Source organism: Corvus kubaryi, unplaced genomic scaffold, assembly GCF_017639235.1.
Source record: "Corvus kubaryi isolate FWS band 111438036 unplaced genomic scaffold, C.kubaryi_AGA036_p1.0 37398, whole genome shotgun sequence".
In the NCBI taxonomy this organism is placed as follows: Eukaryota; Metazoa; Chordata; class Aves; order Passeriformes; family Corvidae; genus Corvus; species Corvus kubaryi.
Window position 1 is genome coordinate 26,868,451 of NW_024581137.1, and position 25,719 is coordinate 26,894,169.

General features: G+C 37.9%; 1 protein-coding gene across 4 annotated transcripts; it reads left to right on the forward strand.

Moving 5' to 3' along the window:
- On the forward strand, nt 1-25,510 carry TRA2A (transformer 2 alpha homolog). 4 transcript variants are annotated; one of them, XM_042044492.1, is made up of 9 exons: nt 7-195; nt 8,571-8,882; nt 9,162-9,295; nt 10,842-11,007; nt 14,481-14,669; nt 22,827-22,942; nt 23,467-23,574; nt 24,290-24,357; nt 24,535-25,510. In XM_042044492.1, the coding sequence occupies exons 4-9, from the start codon at nt 10,975-10,977 to the stop codon at nt 24,543-24,545; spliced, it is 525 nt and encodes a 174-aa protein (XP_041900426.1). In that variant the 5' UTR covers nt 7-195; nt 8,571-8,882; nt 9,162-9,295; nt 10,842-10,974; the 3' UTR covers nt 24,546-25,510. The 4 variants fall into 4 exon arrangements, with proteins under 4 accessions (XP_041900423.1, XP_041900426.1, XP_041900424.1 ...); XM_042044489.1 differs by lacking the exon at nt 8,571-8,882 and having other exon boundaries at nt 1-195; XM_042044490.1 differs by lacking the exon at nt 8,571-8,882 and having other exon boundaries at nt 23,470-23,574.
- The last annotated feature ends 209 nt before the right edge of the window (nt 25,511-25,719 follow it).

Here is a 25,719-nt window from a genome sequence, read left to right on the forward strand (position 1 = left end):
GGTGCGGGAGGCGCGGGTGGGAGGCGGCGGTGGTGGTGGTGCCGGTAATAGCGGCAGTAGCGGTAACGGCGGCGATAACAGCGGCCGTGCGTGTTGCTGCTGCTAATCGGGACTAGCGTCCCCCGTTCGCCCCAGCCCCGTGGCCAGGACTCTGCCGATATGAGCGACGTGGAGGAGAACAACTTCGAGGGGAGGGTGAGTGGCCTCCCCTGCGCGGGCCGTGTTGAGGAGGGGATCGGGCCCGAGGACGGTGGGTGGCGGTGCTCGGCAGCCTCGGGCCTAGCGGGGGTGGGGGCAGCGCAGCTTGGCTCTAAAATGGCTCCTTCAGGCGCTCGAGGCTTGCCTGGGCCGTGGGTGACGGCCCGCGTCCCTCTCAGCTCCCCGCGTCTCTCCCTCACACGCTCCCTGCTCCCATCGCCCCGGTGGGGCGCGGGTGCCGAGTCCGGTGCTGCGGGTCGGCCCCCGCCCAGCCAGCGCAGGCTGATCCTGTGCAAACGGCGCTGCTATAGCCCCCGGCGTTCTTCCCCGCTGCTCTGTGTTCTTACCGCTGTCCCGAGCCGCCTTGTTGCCCGCCGGGCCCGGGGGTCGCTGTCCTGCCCGTTCTCGCCCCCCCGGCCGCGGCCGGGCCTCCGAGGCCTCCTCCCGCCCGAAAGAGGAGGGACCCCACGTTCTTTTGTGCGAGGTGCGCGGTCTCTCCCGGCTCAGGAGCTGCCTCGGGCCGGGCCTCCTCCGGCCACTGGGGAGGTCCGGCCGTCGTTTTTAAACCGTTGAAACTCATCGGTGCAGCTGAAGGCTTCGAACGAGCTGCTGTGGCTTTGTAACCTCGTTAGGCCTGTGTCTTCCCTCTGATGGTTGAGGGTTTTCATGTACACATGTGACAGGTCCCTTCTATTTTCAGTGTTTCTGTGGTTTTGTTTTTGTTTTTCTTAGTGATGATCAGGGCAAGCAGGAATTAGAAGCTGCTTGAAGCAGGAACGAACTGTGTGCTCCTCCATCTCAATTTACTTTCTTTTTTGATTTTGCGGAGGTTTGTGGTTTTTTGTTTTTTGGTTTTTTTTTTGTTTTTTGGTTTTTTTTTGTTTTGTTTTTTGTTTTTTGTTTTTTTTTGTTCGTTCTTTTAAGAGATTCTGTAGAGGAACACCTGAGCATCTTCTTGGTGACTCTTTCTGATGAACCAGTGACAGCAGCCTTGCAGTTACTTATACAGTTACTTTCTGGGGAAACCAGCAATAAAATTTTAGAAGAATGGCATTGTGTTCCAAAAATTACTTTTACATGACTATTGTTGCCATTTTTGTGGTGATAAAAAAAATTCCATAGGCTGCAAGTTCTTTACCTAGCTATGCAATAACTGCTGCTGCTTCCTCGCATGAGGTAAACAAAACCTGTTGTGTTGGTTGCTTGGACAAAAGGTGGCTGTGTAGCTAAACAATATTGGGGTAAATAAACAGATCTTTGAAAGGGAAAACAACTAAGTTTCAAAAACTTGAGCAGTGAGTATGCTTGGTTGGTTTGGGTTTTTTTTAAGATGACGTCAGTCTCCCATTTTACAGTCCAGATTTATATCTTGAAGGATGATTTTCTTTTCTGTATTTCCACAGTGGGTTATTGTTAGGAAAGAAATGATGTTAGGTTAATTGTCAGAATTTGGTCTTGGGTTCCTTGATGGATCTGTTGTTCATGTTACAAAGCTGTTACAGCTCTGTAATTCCAGTATTTCTGCACACTGCCTCCTGCCAAATGTAGAAGTAAAATGTTTCGAGAGTATGTGAAGTCCGAAAAGTCCTACAGTAGCAGTTTCTGTGACTTCTGCTTATCAGTTGTTCCTTTTTTTTTTCTTTTTTTTTTTTTTTTTTTTTTGGTGATGGAAAATTTACCTGTTGGAAAGAACTGCTGGCTGTGTTAAGTCTTCATTTGGAAAACTTTTGTTTTTGCTCCCTACACTGACATTTCTAAATTGGCGTGGCATAACTGAGCATAATGGCAGACACTTGATTGATTTCTAGTTTTTCGGTTCTACTGAAGAGCATTTGTTTGTAAGCATTTTTATTTTTCTTTTTCAGTAATACTGCTTTGTTGTGATGGTAGTCGAATACTTGCAGTAAGAAATTGTATTTTAGATTAATGTTGTATGTTTCATTTCAGTTGAAAGTGCTCAAGAGGCATAAAATGAAGCCCATGTAACTCTGAGGCTGTAGTGTTTAGTCTGCTGTTTCCAATTGGATAGGACTCTGTCAGGCGCTGATTGTCCTGGTGTTTCAGTTTGCTACATCCAGGCACAGGGCACCAAGAGCAAAAGTTTTCACTGGGAGAAAGAACTGCAGAAACTGGAAGAAAGTTTGTAAAGAACCTGTTTTCCTGGAAATTGGCACAAATAGCAGTTCTGAGTACCCTTTCAATTCTTCCACCCCCTGTCAGTTTAAGTGCTAATTAGTGTGATGTGCTTTTAAAAACTAAATTCCAAGGGGGTAAGGGAGTTTTAAGTTTAGTTTAGGGTCTTTTATATTTTTTCTATGTAGATGCATATTGTTCCAAAAGCACTTCGGTGAAAGTTGAGTATGATCAGAATTATTTTAGAAGCTAATTTTATCATCAGTGAGATACTGCCCACTTACATGCTTTGTCTCTAATTTATGACTTTAAAATCATATTAACTAATCTGAACAGGAAATTGAGAGTAATTATGGAAATAACTTTCCAATGAAATTGCTTAGTTTGCACTCTTTTAAAACTTCCGTTTCTAAAGTATTGGGTAAAATCATTGTAGATCTTTTCCTTCTCGAGCTCACTCCTTTATTGACCTTTTTTTTTAAAGCAAATATTAATCAAATATGCTCAGAGTAATCAACATCTGCTCTGTTTTTGTGTCATTTTGTTTCACCTTTAATAAGTTCTCTATTAAGAATGTGGCTGATTGAACTGAAGAGAGGCCCCCTGCCCCCCCCCCCCCCCCCATTGTAATTTAATGGAAAGAAACTGACAGAAGAATTAGATATATAGTGGATGTGGTAGAGCTGAGTTTATGGACATTAAGAAGAAAAAGAGATTTTAAGTTGTGCTTCTTATCCAGTGACTTGGTTTTGGAAACATCAAAGTAATCTATCACCATTGAGTGCTTCTTATGAGCAGATTAGACAAATTCTGTCAGATGACAGGCAACTTTTGCTTCCTTTCATATTTTTTGTTATTTTTAATAGGCTGTTGTTTATTTGGTGTTCAGTCTGTGGTGCGACTTTAGATGCTTCCCAGAGCAATGAACAAGAGGGAGTCTGAATAAACCTGCACTTCAGTAGCTCGGCTTGAAACTTTGATTGGGTTGCTGGGGGTTTTTTTGAGCTTCTGGTAACATTTGATTTCTGCAATCTTAAAAGTTTAGTAGTTTTTTACTGGTATTAATGTGCTGTTCATCTAAATGGGTAAAACATTTTATCAGAAGAAAGGTAAAATTCCATTTTTTAGCTCTATATTGATTGTCTTCATTCTAATGAGCTGCCTTCTCCTGCTCTGTGCAGGATCTTACAGTGAGATAAATAGTATAATGTAAAAAATACTTCAAGAAATACATGTTTTTGCTTGTGGCCCATCTTGTTGAAGGAAGTGTCCGTGTTTCACAGGTATGCAAGTGGCTTTTGGGTCAGTTTAGCTGTGAAAGTGCCTTATATTTGCTTCATGAAGTTTGGATTTAAATACTTAAATACTTATGGAATTACCTAACTAATCAACTTTGAGATGATTTCTTGGGGGAAAAAAAAAACCAACGATGTCGGGGTCGGGCTTGCTCAGCTATTGTATTCCATCTCCTGCGGTGGCAGTCTGCCACCTCTGTGGAAAGGAAGGCGTGTTGCTTTCCATACCTTTTGAAACACAGGCACAACAGAGTGCTAATGCTCAAGGGTTCTGCATTTGTTTGGGGAGTGTTGTGATCACCTTGCAGTATCTAATGACCAGTGTGGGAAACGAGAGTTTTTCTGGAAGTCCAATTTTTATTTTTTGTTGTTTTTAATCAAGCTTAATAACTTCTGGATTGTTCTGGATCTTGTCAGCTGGGAAGACTGCTCCTTTTGAACACAAATTCTTTTTACTGTCTTCCATGTGTGGTAATGGAGTGACTGCAGAACCCTCCCTGAAGAGGTGTATTTTCAAGACTCAGTGAGAAGATTAACTTGTAATTTCAAAAAGTTTATTGCTGAAGCCTCTTCTTTTTTCTTTCTTTTCATAAGTGGGATCATTGAGAAATACATAAGTTTGCTTATGTTAGTAACTTTTAAAATATCCATGTCTTCAAGGTAGCAACTTCCAAGATGCTTTTTATACAGAAGCTTATTATGTGTACTATTGTAATATTTATAGAAGAGTAGCTAATTAAGGGATTCGTTTTTAGTATAGTGACAGATAATAGTATGAAGCAGAAAGGATTTAACTTCTCTTGTGAATTTCAAGGAAAGTTGGTAGATTCCTGTCAAAATGTAATCTTGTCCTTATAAGTGAGATGTCAGTAGCTTAACAGTTCTATCCAGTGAATGTGGGCTGCTGCTAAATTCATGTTTCTTTTTTGACTGCTTACATTTTTCTGTCCCCTTTTAATAGAGTTTGACTTCACTTATTTTTTTAGTTTGGGTAGGAGTTTTTAACAGGATTTTTGGAAATGGTATTGCTAGACTACTTGTCCTGTCCTTTTTTTCACCCCAGGTCAAATGAATTTCACCTGAAATTTCTGTGTGATTTAATGATTTTTTTTTTCCCATTTCCCATGCTTTGCTGTAGAAAGCTTAATTTAAACTTACATCATTATTTTTAGTTAGCATCTTGCTCTAAATTTTGTTAGCCTTTCAGTCATACTTTGAAATTGTAAGGTGGGAGTTGAGGTAAGGCATGACACGTTCAGGAGAGAAGAGTAGCGTGAAAGAACGGGGTTGTTTTGTTTGGTTGGTTTGATGGGGGTTTTGGTTGGTTGGTCTGTTTGTTTTGTTTTGTTGTGGTTCCTCCCCATGTTCTTCATCATACCTTCTCTTGATGGGTGGAAAATGGAAAGAATACTTCTTCAAGACTTCTGCAATTCTCCTCTGCATAAAAGTGTTTTTAATGCTTTTAAAATAATAATTATATTGGAAAGTAGAATTTATTTTGAAAGATGCAAGGAATTTAAGTGATAGATAGAACTTGGATCGGTTAAACAGTTTTACCAGTATGAATGGAATACATGGACTGACTGATGCCTTGCTCAGATGGATCATCTAAAGTTGTTGATAGTTGTTCAGTGACTGGGTGTGTGTGATCATGGAATAATGGGGGAGGAGAGATCCTTTCCATATCACTTTGGTTTGTTATTCTTCCTGGGAAGAAAGAAGGTAACAAGGATTAAAAATACTTCTCAGTGCTCTCTTTAAGTGCTTCTAGCTGTGCATTTTATCCAGAGAGTCAGTAACTGAGGCTGCAAACCTTAGATTTTGTGTTTGTCTATGATTTTGGCTCCAGCTTTCAATTCTTGGTGAATCATTAGTCCCATTTCCTGGTGTGTACTTGAGGAAGCCACTACATCTTCCTCTGAAGAAGCACACTGTTACAATTGAGTTGGGGGTTTTTGTAATTATGGGGGGGAGTAATATTTTTTGTTTAGGTGAGGGGTGGGGTTGGTGTTTTGGGGAGAGGTGTTTCCTGGGAAAAGTGTTATTATTGGCAGATACAGGATTTGTTTTGAAAGGGGAGTCTGATCTGAAGAATCTTACAAAGCTCTGTTTCTTTTCCTGCAGGCTCTAGTGACAGCAAATCGAGGTAGTTTAACATGGGGATAGGGAATTACCTGCCTACAAGTTTGTAAGGGTGAAAGTAGTGACTGGATAGCTGCATAGTAAAGCCAAAGGCATTAAGATAGGTACTGTTTTGTAGGAAGGTGGTGGGATGAGAAGCTGAGCTTAAGATGAGTCTCATCTGTGGCCCTTAAATGACTGAGGATTTTTAGAACAGAAAGATAGGAAAGTGCTGAGGAGCCAAGGTGCAATTTTGTTCTTTTCTCTCCTACACAGTGTTTAGTAATTCTGTGGTAAGAATGGAGCTAAGATCAGACTGGTACAGAATTGAGAGATTTTAGTGCATTGGGATAATAGAGTTGTCTGTCTTCTTATGTTAAGGATGACATACTAAGAATGTTGAATACTTTTGTCGTATGTATTGCAGAATGGATATAAATAGTTTATGAAAAACAGTTGGGTTGGTCTGTGATATAGACTAATATACAGCTTGCTAATTGTTTAATTATAGTAGGAAGTAGAGGAGAAAAATTCTTTAAGATCTCCCTTTGTGACTCCTTGAAGCTATGAATCCCTTAATCCCTGCCTATAGTCTTGCTGATATAAGTATTACTAGGTACTTTCTCAGCATCATCCTTAAATCCTTAAACTTTTGCAGGTTATTGTGATTACCTTAGTCTCCTTTTGAAGCATTGTAAGAGTTATAACTAGGTGAACTGTGTTGCATCAGAAGATGAGATGTAATTGCTTGCCAATGACAGTGTTCGACTGTTATCAGGTAATCTCTCTTCAGCTGCAGTTTACATCTACAGTTACTTGGTTAAGGAAGTTTGAAATCTCTAAGAATTTACACTGTCCTTTCTGTCACTCCAGTTTTCAAGTTTTATATTAGTGAATGCATCTCTTAAAGGTCTTAAACATACTTCCCAAAGGACTTAACCTATATGAAATTATGTAATATTTGCTTCTGTCAACTTAATACAGCTTTGCTGTCATAGCTGATATTGTTAAAGGCTCTGTGAGTGGTATCATAAGATGCTTCAGTTGAATAGCTAAGGACACTAAGCTGACTTCTACATCGTATGGGAGCAGTTGGGTCCGTGGTGTTTTTGGCCCCTATCAACACTTCTAGATTGTGCAGGACCAGGGCGGGGGGTGGGAGAGGATGGGGGGTTGCCTTTGTTCAAGTTTCCAGAGTTCTTGTTCAAGAATTGATCTTTCAAATGTAAAAAGTATGGACAGTGCAGTATCCTTATGTAAAAGGAGTGTCTGAGAAGGGTGAATTCTTTGTCTTTTTGTTGAAGGGTGTTTTCTAAATCTGATGTCACTTTGAATGTTTTTCTTTATTACTGACTGTTTTTACTAGGGAGAGAAATTGGCAATTGTTGCAAAGGATGAGTTATAAGGGGAAGAATTTAGGAGGCTATCAAACAGTGAAGAGCACAAAGAGGCGAGGTGATAAAAAAATCATGTTAGGGGTTCTAAGAGAAATTTTTCTTTATTGCAAACAGTGGATTTCAAATGTCAAAACACCAAATCAAATTTGGTAATATTTAAAGGCACATAATTTATTTCAGTGAAGTCACGTAGTTAGCTCAGCACACAGCCATCTTCATAAGGGTAACCTGTTATGTAGACCTGATTACATGGTCCACCTGTCACCGCCAAGCATTGAATTTGGCTGTCATTGTTAAAGTTGGCAGGCCTGTCATCCTAATAGGTGACATTCTCCATGTGCCCTTTGTCCTTTTTATTGAGGTAAAGGGGAATGGTAGTGTGGCTGTAATAGTTGTTAGTAATGAGCCTCTTAGGTTCCATTTCTGGTGAATTTACTGTCTTGAAATATGAGGACAGCATCCTCTGAAAAGGACTCCAGCCCAAAGTAGTGAAGAATTTTAACTGCAAAAGAAAGTGCAAATCTGGACATAGGTAGAGTAAGAAAGAAATTGAGAAAAAAATAGTGAGGACAGTCAGGAGGAGAAATCATGCAAATAAACATGAAATGTAACACCTTTGGGAGGGGAACTTGCTATGCATTTTTTCATTAAGTATTTTGTGAAGTTACAGATGTATATAGCATACTATTCTGTAGGGGGTTTTACAGCTAAGCTCCCTAGAAATGCTGTACACTATAAAATGTGAGGAAATCCTAACCTGCTCTTTGTTTGCTTGTTTTCCTAGTTTTTCTCTTGTGTGCCTTACCATGCAAGAAAAAAACCCCTCCTGTTTTTACTTTTATTGGACTGCTTTAACTATACTATTCTACATCTTAGTTTAGATGGATTATATAAGGAAAACAGGGTAACAATGAGGAAGAAAAAGTAGGAAGAATAATAATTTATGTTGCTTAAATGTATGTGCATGTATTATGTGAGTAAGTATGTGCATAGATAGGTTTCGACTGGAAATCTTTGGCTATTCTGTTGAATTGACAGTGTCTTAGTAATCTAGGAGTAAAATTTGGGATATTCAATACTGAGAAGCACATAGTTAATATTTTAGGGGGGGGAATCTCTGATATCAATACTTCAATATATTTGTGCTAATTAGTTTTTAGTGTATCTATGTATCTTACAAAAAAAATCTCAGAGGGGAGGAGGGTAGCTTTGCAAATACAGTAAAACACTGAGAACTCAGTAAGCTTATTGCTAGAACATAGACACTTATACAGTTTTAAAGATATTTTTTTAAAAAGTTGTTTTATAAAATAGTTTCTTGCACTTTACCTGCTGGCTTTTCAATTTGGTAGATAACATCTGAACTCCAGCAGAGTTTTATAATCCCCACGTGCTTAAATATACTAAATGTTCTTTTTCCATTAAGGTTAATGTTCGTGAAGAAATTGAAGAGTTTTTTCCAAGAATGTGGAAGATAAATCAAGATAAAAGAAGGCTAATGAAAAGTATTAAAGATCAGAAAATTAAAATTGAATGGGGGAAAAAATTGAACAGAAGATTGGTCAGATAGAAGCACTTGAATATTTTTTTAAGGCTATAATGAATTGTTTGAATTGGGGAAGAATACACGAAGTATGAAAAATGAAAAACTCAATGAAGAATGAAGAAAAGTAGAAAGCAAGAGTGAAGTAGAATTAAAAGAATCTGGAAGAATGAATGGGTCCTAGGTTAAGTAAATGTATGGTTTATGTTCCAGTGTCTGTATGATCAAGTTGTAGATGAATTTGCATGATTACTTAGTTAATAGAGAATTGGTGATCTGGTTCAAGCAGGGAACTATTTGAGGCAAGCATACAATATTAACAGTGGGTTAGCAAAATGAAATTTGTTTTGGAGGGTATTGCCTAACCATTTGTTTTTCAGGAGCAATCAATATAATAGAATTACTGTACTTTAAATGTTAGGAGTTAGGCATTTACACAACCAATACCATTTTTAATACTGTCTTTTTTGTTAGGAGTCTCGCTCCCAGTCAAAATCTCCAGCTGGGAGTCCTGCTCGTGTAAAATCAGAGAGCAGGTCAGGATCTCGCAGTCCATCGAGGGCTTCCAAACATTCTGAATCGCACTCTAGGTCAAGATCAAAATCAAGGTATGTTCAGAAAGTTATTCATGTCAACTCAGTGTTACTGCTGTTGTTTTGGTAAATTGATGAAATTTCTCCTATTGTAAAAGTTAAAAACTTTCTGGGATATATTAACAGGGATATGTTAATTTGCATGTTTGTCCTCATATAGGTGGAGAAAGTTGGGAAATGATTTCATGGGTATGAATAGAAAAAGTACTATGAATAGAAATAGTAACATAGAAATCACAACTGAAATGTGTAGGTTTGTGTCTTCCAGAAGGGAGAAAATGGATTGCATTTCAATTCTGTGAAGCTTTTGCTTCCTTCTCGCAAAATTGTTCCTGGGGGAATTCTTGTGTGGACCTCTCCTTTAGGGGGGAAAAAAAAAATCCAGTGAGACCTGGTGCAAAGGCAGTCAGGGTTAGATAAAAAGGGTAAGCTCTCTAACTGTTGGAAATATTGAAAAACACTGCTTGTGAATGTTCTTGACACTTTTTCATTGGAGGCTTTAAAAACATAATCAAAAACTAAGTCTTAAATTGGGTGTAGAAAGGTTCTTGATCTATGAGAGTTTTAAGATTTAATTTAAATTTTTCAGTGCTGCACATGTCCTTCTCTGTCCTTTTCTACCCCAAGTATGGATGTGTGGAGGTAAAACTTCATAGCTCTCAGTTCTAGCAGAGCTTGCATGGATCGGAAGAGGAATGTTTTGGGCTTTTTTCTCTAAATATGCCATAAATATTACCTGGTTTATACTACCTATCTTCTCTATTCCATTTTACCAACATACTAATGAAAATGGGGAGAACTACTGAATCTTTCTTTAATCAACCAAGAGAGAAACCAGAAAACAGCATTTGTAGCACTAGAGGCGAAAGAGGAATAGTCTTAAGTTGTTTCTCCTTCCCAGAGACATCAGTAACACATCTTCTCTATTTATGCACTTCATTCGAGAGCAACTGAAAGAGTTACTGTGCTCTGAATTGCCAAAGTTCAGCTAATGTTGCAGTTTGTCTTCTCGCAGTGTTTAGCCAGATGATTACCTGCCTATTTTAAATTGGGCTTATCGTCAGCAAGATGTGTGCAAAGAAGTGCTTGAGGAGTTAAGCAGGTGTTTGGGATGGTGGTTTTTTGGGGTTTTTTTTGGAGTAATTTTCATGTCTAGCAAACCTTACTTGTAGATACTGCAGCACTGTAGTCTTGCCAGATTTTACAGTTTTTCAGTCAAAACAGGTCTTTACGGTGTGGCATGTCTAGTTTTTGTATCACTGTGCAATTGTTAGTTAGATAAGCAGCCAAGCTGATGTAAGTTTAAACTTTGAAATTCCTGAAAATTGTTGTGAAAATAATCCTCAGTGTATGCCAGAATCACTCTCAATGAGTTTAAAATGGTGCTACCGAGCAGGTTATTGGAGATCCATGCAATCTTTAGATATGCAAGGTAGAAGAAGCTTAATGGTTTTAATTGTAGGGATCATCTGAAAAAAGATTTTTCAGTAGAAAATGTATGGTTTACAGTTCAATGCTTTATGTGCCTATGACCTGACTAAAGGCTTTCTCTTTGTCGAAGATCCAGGTCCAGAAGACATTCGCACAGACGTTACACTCGTTCCAGATCCCATTCTCATTCCCATAGGAGACGTTCTCGAAGCAGATCGTACACACCAGAGTACCGTCGTCGAAGGAGCCGTAGTCATTCTCCAATGTCCAACAGGAGAAGGCACACTGGCAGCAGAGTATGTCATGTTCACAAAGGCTGAGTATCAAGAAAGCAATTGCTGCTTCTATCAGTGTAGTCCAGGTTACCTGCAGGCTGAGCTTGACCTGCTGTCTTGTCACTGGGGGATACGGGAATTGGGTGGGAGTGGGAGGTATGTGTGAGGCAGTCTCTGTCCTTACATCTGAGCACTTACTTCTTGGGCCTGCAATTTGGGCAGAGAAGTTGTAGAAATTAGTTGAAAAACTTTCTATTGCAAGTCAGTATGCGCAGATACAGTGACATCTGCTTCCATCAGCTCTAGAAGTTGAGCTCTTCTGATGCTACTTCTGTTACAGGTCCAAGTATATGTAGTCTTTACAAAAATGAGATTACCTCTGTGTGTGCTGGCAACCTGACAGTATTGATAAGATTGACATGGGAATCCATAGAAGGAAATTCCCAACTGTTTATTTGCTTATAGAGCATACATTGAAGGTTGCTTGTGATTTTATACTTCTGATTATTTAATTTGGTTTACCTTGAAATAAAGCCCTGTGTTTTTAGCTAATATGTAAATCTTTATAATAGACTAGAAAAATTTACAGTTGTGAAAAGGAGGAGCAGTAAGTCTCTCAAAATGTAAATGAGAAGTGTCTTTGTATGAGCAGGAGAAAGTATAGCTGCACCAGCCAAAGTACTAATCTTGTCATTTGGAGAAGAGATTTCTCCCAGTGTCCTCCTTTGTAATAGCAGAATGGTTGGGGTTGAAAGGGACCTTTGGAAATCAGGTAGTCCAACCCCCCCCCAGGCTCACCTAGAGCAGGTTGCACAGGATCACATGCAGGCGTCTCCTTCTCTAGAGAAGGAGACTCGGCAGCCTCTCTGGTCAGTGTGTTCCAGTGTTCAGACAGCCTCAAAGAAGTTTTTCTTCATTATTTAGATGGAACTTACCATGTCTCAGTTTGTGCCCATTGCCCCTTGTCCTGTTGCTGAGCAGTACCCAAGAGAGTCTGGCTCCATCTTTGTGATGCCTGCCCTCTCAGTCATCTCTTCTCTGGTCTAAACAGGCCCAGCTCTCTGAGCCTTGCTTTATAAGAGAGGTATTCCAATCGTAGTACCATAGTCCTCCACTCCAGTTTCTTGCCTAATGTGTTTCAGTGCCTCAGCTTCTAGTTTCACATCACTTCAGGCTGATCTAAATGAGTGTCACTGCACACAGCTACACAGCTCTGCCTTTTCCTTGTTGAGGGCAGTGATACGTTTCTGATCCTTTTAGTTTTAATCTGGTTTAGTCTGCAAGTTTTTTTATTAATTCTGTCAAAAAGCATACAGGGTTTTTTTGCATGCCTACCCTGGTGAAGTGGATCACTAGGAGCAGGTAATACCAATGTGAGGGAGAAGACGAGAGTGCGGAAAGGGCAAGATTCCAGCAGTGCCAGCATGCAGTGGCTTAAGCTGTTGTGAAACAATGTTCGTAGTAGGTTTTTATGGATTGTTGCCAGCATGTAATCACTATGAAGGAAACATTAACCTAGTGTCTTGAAAAACTGGCAGAAATAGCTGAACTTCAAGCAGGTTAGCCGTCTTTGTGGTGAAAGGTGGAAGAATCCACTTTACTACTTTAGGAAATATTAGGATGCTTTGCTATGTGAAGATGTTTTTCTGCCTTGGACGTGACTTTGTGAAACACTATGAGTGTTTTCACAGTGAATTTCTTGGTAATTCTAAGGAGTTCTGGTAGTGTTAAAATGAAACTGAAATCAGACAAATTTGAAATCCCCTTAATAGCAAGGTCCTAAAGACACCAGGGAAATTGGTAGCAATTTTGCCACTTTTCTTTTAGACAGAGCTTGCATATTGGGTTGATGGGAGGCAGTACAAAAACATAATACAAAAGCTGCCCTTTAGTCTTCCACCATCAGTTTAGGCCTTACAGTGGTGGTGTAGTTGGCACTTGGCACTTGGGGTCTGCAGACTGATCTCAGTACTTCTCTTGCCTCAGCAAAGTTAATAGGGTTTAAGTGTAAGAGGGATGTTAAAAAAGGGCAACAGGTGTGGATGTGTGAAGGAATTTACCCAAACAATGATTTAAAAGACAGATTTCGTTATACTCACAGGAGCTTAGTAATAAAATGAGTATAGCTGCCAGTGCAATTGAACTATCAGATAGATAGAAATATGGAGTAAAAATACATATATTGATGTATATAATTTAAAACTTCTGAATTACAAACTGCCAGGTCTTGTGCTCTTCAGCTATAGTGAGGAATTGCAAAAGATTCATGTCTTAAAGCAGAAGTTTGAACTTTGACAAATGCAAAGAAAGGAACTTCAAATATATGAGTAGTGCGGGCGTCTTATTTTCACAACAGGTTCCTGAACAAATGTGCTGAAAAAATATGACAGAAGATCTAAACCTTTTCACTCTTTGAATCAGGCTGAAAAGCAGGTTCTGAGGCATAAATTACTTTGCACAGATGACTTACCTGAAACTGAAATACAAATTTTATCTGTGTCAACTTCCAGTCGTTATTTTGGCAGAAGCATTAAATCTCTGTGCTTGTTGCTGGTGTTTTAAATTGCTGCATCTAGTATTAAAGGTGCCAGAAGCTTAACTGAAAAACGTGTATTTCAATCAAAATAATTCTAACAGAGGATTTGGCATCAGATACGAATTCTCTGTCATGTAGAGTAATTTTGATCCTAAAAGAGAACTTGTACCTTGTACTATTACATATTTGACTTTGTCTAGTTGAAGTGAAATTTATTAAGTATCCTACATCATGTTAGAGAGTTAAGAGTTTTGCGCTAAGGAAGTATGCCTGCTTTTGGATTACAGTTTCACAGAACTGGCCTTCAACACTTGTTGCTCTCTAGATGAAAGAAACAGGTGACTTTCATCCCGTTTACAAGTGGAAAGATTAACTTTGAAATGTAAATATTGACTTTCAGTGTAATTAGATAGGAAATGCTGAGGGGGAGGAAGTTTCAGTAGAAGCTAGATTACAGTTCAGTTGTCTGTGCTTAGGAGCTCAAGTGCTCACATACACAGTGTGGACAGCTGGAGGCAGTGTGCACTCTTTAGTGCCTGTGATTGTCGTGCAAAAGGGCTGAAGGTGGGAGTTCAGGCTGGCAGAACTTCTCTCAGCACAGATTTGTATGTGGTGTCTGCCCCTTGTTGGTAATTTCAGTATGAAATACTAATAACATGGGTTCCTGTTGCTCTGTAGCTTTTTTGTAAATCAGAATGCTTAAATTTTATCAACTGAGTTTTTTACCAACATCAGAAGTTTTTCTTGGTCTTTTTTTCTAAAATAAAAACCATTGGAAGTAGTTGCTTTTTAAAATGATCTTACAGTTAGAATGGTAACTGTTGGAGTGTTAAGCTTTGTATTAACCTGTTCAATTTTCTTCAGATCAAATTTGTTTCTAATTGATAATTTTTTTTATATAAGAATTTTTTTTTTGTTTTAACTCAAATTAATTGGAGTTGAATATTTGTGTTACCAGGCTAATCCGGATCCTAATACCTGTCTTGGAGTATTTGGTCTCAGTTTGTACACTACTGAGAGAGATTTGCGTGAAGTCTTCTCCCGTTATGGACCTTTGACTGGTGTCAATGTGGTTTATGATCAACGGACTGGACGATCAAGAGGATTTGCTTTCGTTTATTTTGAGAGAATTGATGATTCTAAAGAGGTAAATGCATGCTTTACTGTTTTTTTCAGGCGTGCTCTTTATGCATTATCTTCATTAATTGTCTCAAAAAACACAAGTTTTTGAGTGTGTATTCACTAGCAGATTCTCACAGTGAGATTAATTTAAAATGCTTTGTTCAAGCAGCATGGCACTTTTAAACAAATGAAGCATTTGCTTTCAGTGTTCAGATGCGTGGACAGATTTTGAGCATAAGCTGTCTATTGAATCACCAGTGAGCACTGGACTTAGAGTTTAATCTGTTACTTCAAAATGCAAATAAATTTTTGAGGCTTCTATGTCAGTAGTATTTTTGAAACATTTTGGAAATTAACTTTTTTAAGTTGTTTTCTGAATCAAAATTCTGGAGATTCCCTTCATGTTTTCTTCTCTTAGGCATGTTGTACGTTTGAAAAATAGTGGGGTTTGCCTTGATTTGTGCCTTAATCAATTGCTTTCCTAGTTGTTTAACAGATAGCTGTTAATAGCTAGACTGAGTTGTTAGTGTAATTGATCTATAAGGAAAGAATCAAAGAATATGAACAGCAGCCTGTGCTATGATTCACCACAATATACAATTAGCAGTAGTTTTTTAACCCCTGTAATGATACTGTGAACTTTACCACATTTACTGAAATTTGTAGATAAAGTTGCTATTAAAAGTAAAGACACACCCTCTAAAAAAAATGTCTTTAAGCCTGCATTGTGTGATAATCTCTTTCTTTGGGATAAACTGAGTCACAGACTTCATCTTGTTTATGGATTAATAGGTTTGGGCAGATGTTTCAGATTTGCTGTTTGATTCTGTGTGCATTTGATAAATTTATTTAGAAGGAGATATTAAATATGACTCCTCACTTTATAGATCATTTAGCATTGAAGGCAGGGAGGATGGCAACTCTGGAACCTGTCAGGAGCTGAAAAATAAGAACTTTGATGATACTTGATGATATTTTAATGAAAAAACACAGCTTTGTGGATTACTTGATTGAACTATACTTAGTTCTTGTCTTTGACTTGTGGTGTGATCCAACTGAGTATCAGTTTATGGGAAGAGTAGTCTTTGTAGATGTTTGTGTGTGGTTGTTGCAGGTTAATAGAGGGGAGTAGAAGGACACAAAACTTCCTTTACTGTCCCTTCTATATTTTCCTACACTTTCAGTTGGACAAGTTGGTAGAGAGGTTCATGGGGTGGATAGCTGCGTATCCATCTGTCTTTAATGGCCCACTCTCTTCTAAGTTCTAGCCTTGTATTTCTTCACACGCTGGATTTGTTGGGATTTTGAAAAAGCAACTGTTTTGTAAAATATTTCACATCCAAAATGTTTACACAGTATTCCTTGGCACATTCATGTACCAGTTTTACAGCTTCATATGTCTTTAGAAGTAGTTTTTTCCTGCTTATCATGGGCAATGGTCATGCATGACACCATGCATTTCTTAAAATGTTCCGAGTAAATAGCATGAAGTAATTTGTTGAGTATAAAGCTGTTTTGGCAGATGCTATGAAACTGGAATGCAAAGGAAAACAAAAAGGGATGTTACTTGCATTCAGAAATACAGAAGTAAAGATTAGGGCCTTAAGCAGGAACTAAAATAATTTGGAATGTAATTAAACCCATTTTTCTTTTTCCCAATGGGTTGGTGCCTGAAGAGGGGGAAAGGATGCAAACCCTCCCAACACCTGGAACTTAAATAACTGAAATACTTTAGCAAGAAGGACAGAAGAGAAACTTGTTTATTTGACTTGTTTCATGGGCCTTGAGGACAGATTTGAAGATGGCAATAAGTGGCAGCTGGTACAGAAAAAGAGGAGATACATAAATATAGATAGATTTATAGATAGATAGATATATATAGCTGTAGGTGTGAAATCTTGTGACAGGCCTTGTAGGAGAATCCTGAAGGAAATGAAGCAATTCTCTGTTTGGAAGATAGTTTGAAAAGCTGAGTATGCATAAAAGCGATGACACTTAAATTACTTCTGTTCTGAGTAAGTAACTTTCCTCTTAAAAAATAATAATAATTAAAAAAAACTCCAACCAACCAAAAACAATAGCCAAAATCCAAAACCCTCAACAACCTAAACATCTAAATCAAGAGATGAGATGTTGAACTAAATTCCAGTACTTTTAAAGATCAGTGGATTAAATGAGAGTAGAACTCCACAGAAAAATGAGGATTTTCCATAATCTTCACTATTGCCCTTCAAGAGGGCTAGCGCAAGGAAGCTTCGCAGTAGACAAGCTCTGAAATACAGGTAATACTAAAATTTTACATCAGATTAATTGTGAGTAGTTATTTTTAAACTTTCATAACTTAAAGATTGATCAGTGTCAGTTGTGTGTGGATTCTCTTGCAGCTGAAATCCCTCTTTGTCATCCCTGTTACTACTGCTTTTACAAACTGGATCAGTTATTGCACTAGTTAAAATCTTGCTGTGGGTCTAATTCTGAAACCAAGTGGTACGGTGTCCATATGGTGGTAAAGACATTTTGAGTTGCCAACTAGCTCAATGTGCTGGAACTCTTAAGACAATGTAGAATAGCGTTTCTTAAAGGTGATACTTCTCAGTGTCCTAAAAACACCAAAGGGGCAGTTTTAAAGTTTATTTTACTTAAACGCTTTCAAAATTTCAGATTATGACACTGTAGCAGCCTTGTTGTTAGCTGTTCATGATCCTCTTGGTTATAAAGAGGCACACAGGCTTAGCTTTTGGTAACTACTAGGCAGAGAAGCTGTCAAAGCATCACAGTAGCTTCAGACATTCCACTTTAACAGGACTGAGAAAGAAGTTTTCAAAGTATGTGTCCAATCCAGGAGATTACTTGCAGAATATGTTCTATTCTGTTTGAAACTCTGCTGAGGTTAAGATGAAACTTTATGATCAGACAGAAGGTTCCTTTTCCATCAGATGTCTTTTATTGCAGTGGTATAGTGTTTGCAAAATAACACTCGACAGGAATCTTAGGTTTTGACCCATATTGAAGATGCTTGTGGACACTTTCTTTAGTTCAAAGTGTGATAGCAGACAGTAAATGTCAAGGACTGATGGATGTCTAGGAAACTTCTGATGAATGTCTAATGGTTGTCTAGAAACCTGAGGTTTTGCTGTGCCAATGTTCTTGTCTGTGGGCTTGTTCAAAGCCTGTTTTAAAAGCTTCTGTTATTATCTACCAGTTTTTAGAATGGGTATAGTGGGTTTCACTTTTTGTGAAGTTGTTTTGTTTCAAAAAGTTGATGGTTTTTTAAAAATATTTGGTATCGCCTTTTTGCTTGGGTGGTGCAGTGTCTTGTCTTGGCCACCCTTTTCCAAGTCCTTAGAACTACAGGTGCAACATGCAAAGAGCATTATCTGTAAACATCTTCTAAAGATTTGTTTCTTGCTTTCTCTTAGATAGCTTGCAGTATTGGTGTGGAGCCAGTGTTGTAATGTTGTTTTGCAATATTTTCACTAAATTATAGAGGATATTCATCTGCCCATCACATAAGGATTTTCTTCCTGTGTTTAAGAGGATCACAAACTTCTATGTACTAGGATGAGAAAAAAATTAAGTTGTTGGGGGAGGATTTGATTGTGTCAGGGTTAACAGTAAGTTGAGATCATGAGTGAAAAGTGCTGGCTGTTCTAGGGACGTGGTTCTTATTAAAGTTACCAGGGATTTCATATACTGCTAAACCAGCTTTTCAGTAGCTCAGACTGTGAAGTGTTAGTTGTTTAAACTGAGGCTACTGTGAATGTACTGTCTGTAGGAGGAACTCATCTTAAGAAGTGTTAGCTACAGCAGCTGTTGGCAATATGGAATTTTCTAATGCTAGTTAGATAGTTAGAAAGTTAGTTCTTCTTCAAAGAGTTTTGACCATCTTTCCAGAACCATTTTCTGAAGTACTGTTCATTAACAATCAACACAAACCATTAACATCATTCAGTTGCCAAAGACCAGAATAATAACAGAGTTTATCAGTTCAGTTTGAAAAACATACAGTCTGTGGTGCAAGCTTAGAACTAACATTATTGAACAAAACTCCCATGGCTTGTTGAAGAAATGGTTTAAGTATTGTTCATGGTATCAAAAACAACCCTTGATATACCAGAAAAGAGCACTAGAAGGTCTCAGATGTTTGGAATTACAAGTTACAGACTTCTAGAGACTCTGAAATACCATGAAATTGCTAATACTTGCAGAAACATCCAGTTCTTCATTCTGGTTGTCTAAAATCCTGTATTTCTTGACTCTGAAGCTCCAAAGTATGCTTTAAAGATAATACATTGAATCTGTCAATGCTTAAGCTCATAATTGTATGTGTTTAAAAGTTATCGTTGACAATATTGTAAATTTTTTTTTCAAAATCTCAAACTAGAGAATGTAAATTGAGTGTTGTTCAAAAGTGAAATGGACACTTGAATTGAACTTGGCAGACTGCAGCAAGTGTAAAGATGAGTTTCTTAATTTATTAATTTCATCAGAACTTTTTTTTTTCCCCAGAATTTTCTTTCAGTTGTTCTCAGTAAATCCAGAACTGAACGAGTAATCGACATACTGGAGAGGGGGATCTAATCCATTGTGTCTTTTATCCCTTGCTGTACCTGTGATAGAGTGGAGATGATGTTTTTATCAGTGGCATTAAATGCAGTAGGGAAGAACTTCCAGTAAAAAACAAACAAACAAGAAACTCCCCAAAACTACAGTGAACAACAAAAAAAAAAAGACAGTACCTTGTATAGTTATTTTTAAATCATGAAAACACATTTTCAATATAAATCACAATATAATCTGCTTGTGTTTGTCTATTTAAGTGTATTCAGTCTGTATGTTGCTAACTTTGTAGTGATGTCAAGTTGTTGAAGTAGTTATCCAGACTGAAAGTCTTCTAATTTTTCCAATGAGTTCTTGATTGCTTAACTACTACCAGCCACACATTGAAGTTTGTGCACTTAATTAAAAGTTGTGTCTCCAAACTTGTTTTACTCTACATAACTGCTCATTCATGTGGAAAACATCATGTAGTGTATTAAATATCAAATGAAATTGAAATCTTTGTTAAATTTAATGCCTTCTGACTTTTTTGAGCCACTGGAGATAACTGTAGTTCAGGAACTGCTCGTTTTGTCAAACTAACACCTTATAGATAAGTTTCATTATTATGGATAGTCTGCTGAAGGTTTAAAACTCTAAAACTTCAAAAATGTGATCCAAGATGGAACCTGTGCCGTTCCCAACCCTAATTCTGTTTTCTGACTGCAAACATGTAGATGTGTATTCTAGCCTACAAAAATAATTTTTCCATAGAATTTGCTACAGAATTAATATTATATGTTGATAGGAATGCTGTTTTCTTGCTTACTGTCCTCTTGCAAAAGCCATGCAAGTCTTTTAACAAACAACATTCAGATACTTGGAAAAGAATCCAGGTTCTAATAAAAACAGATTGTTGGCAGTAAAAGACTCCTTAAGAGGGCATTGTGTGTCTTAAGCCCAAGTATTACTTGATTTTTTTCTTTAAAAGTTTTGTTTGACCATCTTAAACAGTATTTGAGAATGTCTTCTGCATTGTTAGAGAGAATATGCAATTTTTTCTCTTTGGCACTTAAATATTTTTAACACAGCAGTCATGCATACTCAAAAACAGCAAGAAAAGGAAACTGAAGTTTGTTTTGAATATGACATACAATAAAACTGTAAAATCCAAAATGTTCTTTTAAAGTACTTCAACTTTCAATAAAGCACAGAAATGCCAGTGATTAGTATCACTAATATATTTTCACATCCTTCATCCAAAATAAATACTGTTGTATCAGTTACGTGAACACAGGTTTTCAGAAAGGGCTTTTGGTCATCTTGCAGCAGTCCTTACCTAATAATGTCAACTTAAGTACTTTACTTCGAAGACCTGAGATGTGCACATTAAGAGTGGTGCAGGGAATCTGGAAACATCTTGGAAGGAATTTCCAGCTGCTAATTACTGAATGTGAGTGATCCATACAATTAATTATTGTAGGTTTTGGCTTTTCTGCATTTGAGGGGTGCAGTCAGAACTATAAGAGCCTTTACTACTTTTGTATATCTGTTAAAGATTTTATTTATTTTGAATTTTTTAGGTGGCAGTTATTGCTGGCAGTGGCTGAACCATAAGAAAATTAATGTTTTAATATTGGGTAGGGCATTAGACATTATTACCAGGATGTTGGGAGTTCCATGCAGCCTGGTAACCATGAACTAATCTTTATCCACTGAAATGTAACACATTTCCTGGTATTTCTAAAACAAACAGTCAGGTCTCAAAATTAATTCTTCATTTCTTTTTCTGGTATGTTGCTCTTCCCTGTACTGCTCCCTCTGTCAAAGAACTCTTCCTCTTGAAGAGGTGTTTGTTGGCTTAACTAAATAAGACATGCATGCCAGATGTTCTGGATTTGAGGTGGCTTCTTGTCAGCTAGGCTTACTATTCTGCAAGTTGTTGACTGGACTTAAAAATGCCATGAAGCAGAAAATTTCTTACAGGTTAACTTGATGCATCTTCAGAAAGATGCTTTTCATCATAAAGTTAATTTTTCAGCCAGATATTTGCAGCCTTCATTTTTACGTTTGTGCACACATAGTTTCCTAGGATGCATGCACAGATTAATTTAGATCATTGTGGAACAGGATATTAAAAAAAGGTGTTAAGGCTAGGAAACTAAAGCTGAGGAGCATGTTTTAGTCACAAAATATACCTGAGTGTATGTTGAAAGACTTGGAATGCTCTTTTCCTGAGCCGTGCAGTTGGCTAGATACAGTTAGTTTTGTACGGGAGCACAAATCACTAGGTGGCGATATAGTATGGACACAAACAGCATTATTAAAATCCAAACTCACTCTCAATAAATACGTTAGTGATCATCAGTCACTTCCAGTTTGGGCACAGCAGTTAAATCATGTGGATGTCAGGTTTCTGTATCTCCTTTATGACTTGTATGTAAGTTCAATAAGGCTCTTGTTGGAGTTGAGATTTTTGAATAAATATTTTATTATTAAAAAGAAGAAAAAAAGAAAAAAATTCTCTGCTTAGCGGCACCTTCATGTTTTGAGCTTGGGCGTTGTTTTTTTGTAGCTAAAAAACAGCAACGTGGTTATGTTCTTTAACTCAAGATTGAAACAGTGTCTCTTTTCCACACATGAAAAATTAAAATAATGTATATTGGACTAAGTGCTGTGCTTAGTGTGGAGAAGCAAGTGGTGTGTATTGGTATTTCAGAGATCCTGTAGCAGCTAATAAAAGCTATTAAAATTCAAAAAGCAAATTTTTAAAAATCCTTTTAAGTCTGGCATTAGCTGTTAAAATTAACTGTTGTGGGTTTGTTGGCGTTTGGGTTTTTAGGCTACTTTTGCATGAATATAATTCTCAAAAGTACACTGTGCTCCTTTGAAAAACTTACTTTGATGGTTTGAGTTTGTGAAAGGCCATTGTATTGATTCTCAGAGTGGAGAAGCAGGGGCTGGAACACCCAGCGAGTGCGTGCAGGGGCTGCGGGCGGGTCTGAAGGCACGGGCGTCTGAGCGCAGACCCTTGTGTGTATCACTTAAGCGAGCTGCTATTGTGAGAGGGAGTGGGGAGGAAGGTTGTAATTAGGTATCCATGTAGGCTGAACCCGCCATTTTACTAAGCTCTGCTGAAGTAGGTCCTTGTAAGGGAGATGGCAGGAGGCTGGGAGAGCATGAAATGGCAGCCGACGAGCAGTAATCCGGCCATATGCACCCTACAGGAAGCCACTGTTTTGCACAGCTTTTGAATCCGCCCGGCCCCTCTGGGTCGGAGACGGCGGTAGGAAAGATGCAGTTCTCAGAAAAAAAAGCTGTTTTGACTTTCAGTTTACCTTTCAGATGGGTAAAAGATAAAGTCTGGGGAGGGTGGCTGTGTTAGTAGTTAGGCTGTGCTCCCTTAAGAAGGGATTGAGAGTCGCATTAGTCCGGCACCCCAGTGCAGTCCTGTAACACCACCGGCAGACAGGCATGGGGACAAGAGATGAGCCATTCACCACAGTGGGGCACTAGTAACCAGTCTAAACAAGACAAGTTCAGGGCTTGTTTTTCTGGTGGAAAATAACGTGTTTGTACATAGCCTTCCATAGTTACCAGTAGGTTGCAGATTTCACATCCCTGGTCCTTGTCTCTCCTGCAGGCGATGGAGCATGCAAATGGAATGGAGCTGGATGGCAGGAGGATTCGAGTGGATTACTCAATCACCAAGAGAGCACATACACCCACCCCAGGCATCTACATGGGCAGGCCAACACAGTAAGTTCAATGAATTAAAACTGAGTGCTGGATTCTGGTTGAAGAAATAAAACTCCAGGTACTTCTAAAAAGATTTAGAGTTATGCCAGTTTGTACTTTATCACAAAGTTACTAACATAAAGAATGTAGTTCTGTGGTTCACATACACTCTTAAATTCTACTATGGTTTATCATATCTTTATTTACAAAAGTGTTGAAGGAGGTATTATTAAAAAATAATACCCAGCATGATTAATTAATGTATCTTTCGCCTGCTGAAATACTAAGGTGCCCATTTGCCTTTGATTTTGATGGGAATTAGACTCAAATCCCTCATTTTTCTGGGAGTTTTTGAAGGTGTTTTTATTAAAATATTTTGTTTAGCGATTTGTTTTGTGGTGTACTTTTAAGTGTCTGATTTACTACAAGACCACTTAAAAAAAGATTTTAAATAATTTGTATTTATTTATCTAATAATTTAAATCAAGACAAAGAATAGATATATAAAGGGGTTTTTGTTTTTGTTCTTTCTTTTCCCCTAATAGCAGTGGAGGAGGTGGTGGTGGTGGAGCGGGTCGTCGCCGGGACTCATATTATGATAGGGGGTATGACAGAGGATATGACAGATATGAAGAATATGACTACAGATACAGGTACCTACTCTATTTCTGTAAGAGCAGTGGATTTGTGGGGAGTACTGAAAAGTTACATTACAAAACACGTTAGTCAGTTTGCAGCAATATTCTGCATACATGCCTTTTATGTGTTAGGGCCTCCTTCCCTTAAGTTTTGTGGGATTAAAGTAGTCAGAATCTAAAGTGTTTATGTAATTTGGTTTTTCAGTTGGGCAAGGGGTTAATTTTGCTACGTGAAGGAAGTAGAGAGCATGTACCCCAGGAATCAAGTGGACAGATAAAAAGGGAACTCGTTTTTCTGTGCTGTATATAGAACCAGAGACAGCTGATACACACTGCTGTTTAAAAAGGGATTATTTGTGGATGGGGTTTTTAATGCTTGACATTTCATAACCATCTCGCTGTTTTGAAAGTTATCTGGTTTCAGAGAATGTTGTTCAACAAGAATTGTAGGCATCTGGAAAAGCACTTCATGTGTTTGTAAGGCTAGTGAGAGTTTATTAAATTCTTTGTCTGGAATATCTGAACTATCATACAGTTTTAAACACATCAAATAGAGAAATATAAAAGCATTTGTTAAATAACCATAAGCCACAGCCAAATAAAGCAGAAATCATTCATGGAGGCCAAGTCTTTCAGTGCTAAGGAAGTGGTTCTGTTCTGTAGAAGTGATGTGAATAAGGCTTCTTTCATAATGGATGTTGTTTGGTTTCTTTTTTAATTTCCTTTAAAGGAGACGATCACCATCGCCTTACTATAGTCGATACCGATCGCGATCAAGATCCCGTTCCTATAGTCCAAGTAAGTGAACACAAGTGAATAAACAGAATCTGCCTGACATAAACATTGTTATATGAATTGATCAATGGAAATTCTGAATGTGAAAGCAAAAAAAGCTGGGCACAGTTAAGCTGAGATAACATGTACAGTTAGTTTATGATTGTGTAATTAGTAATTGTGTTATCTTTTTTTTTCCAGGGCGCTACTGAAGATCAGAAGAGTTACAGTTGAGGACTTGATTTTTAAATACAAAGTTCAGATCTTTAGCATCCCTACTGCTTTCCCTTCCATCTTCCCTTTCTTGTCCTCCTTCCAGCTCTTTCACAAGTCTTTGGTTCATTTAGAATATACATATTTTCAGTTGAAGTATTCCTATTTTCCATCCCTCCTTATTGTAATACTCTTAAATATTGTAATTGTTGTAGTTTTTGTGTAGTAAAACATCTTGAGTAAAATGAAATAGAGAACCCCAAAGTGCTGATACATTTTGGAAGTCATTCCTATTTCGTTTTTAAAACAGTTGGACTCCTGACTAATCAGAAGAGAGCATTGATATTTTTAAATCTTGCATGTCATATGTAGTATACACACTCGGATACTTTAACATAAACCTGCATTTCCAAGTAAGTTGTTAATCTTTTCTGTTAAAATGTTTACCTGTTACTTTGATAAACAAGTAATGACTTTGAGCCTTTTCTGTAATGATGAATTTGCTTAGATAGTCATGAACCAGAGGATTTTTTTTGTATTTTTTTTGTCAGGTAGTTGCTTTGGGAGTAGACTATTTGAGCTAGAGCAAAATTTGGTATTTGACTGACTGGGAGAATAGATCCTTGTACACTCAAAATTAAGGCTGTGTTTTTTAGAAAAAAGTTTTTGGATTGCAATGCAGTGGATAACAATTGAAATTAAAATTGTTAAATTCCTGGGATCTTTGTGGTACTTGGTTGAATATTTCCCCTTAATTGGCGCAGGAGAAAAAATATTTATTGAACATAGCAATTAGTTATATAATTTGCTGTTCATGACAGAAAAAATTGCCAACTTTTTGGTATTGAAATAATGATGGAGGAAGTTTTGTTTCCAATCCTTTTTGAACTTTTGGAAGTATGGATGGAAAAACTTACAGCTACATGTAAACTTTTTTCCACTCAATAAAAGTTAAGTCCACTGATCTGCAGTTCTTGTCTTTTGTTCTGCATTTTGTGTCGCTTTGGAATATTGGTTAAACAATACTTGATACTGGGGTATGGGTGATAAAGCTTTTTATCTGTCTTCTCAGGAGCCTTGTCTTTCCTGAGAATCAGTAAGCAGTTACATGGGATGGCTAAACAGGGTTGGGTAGTCCAGCTGTCTCTTGAGCCATCCTTGTCACTTGCTGGA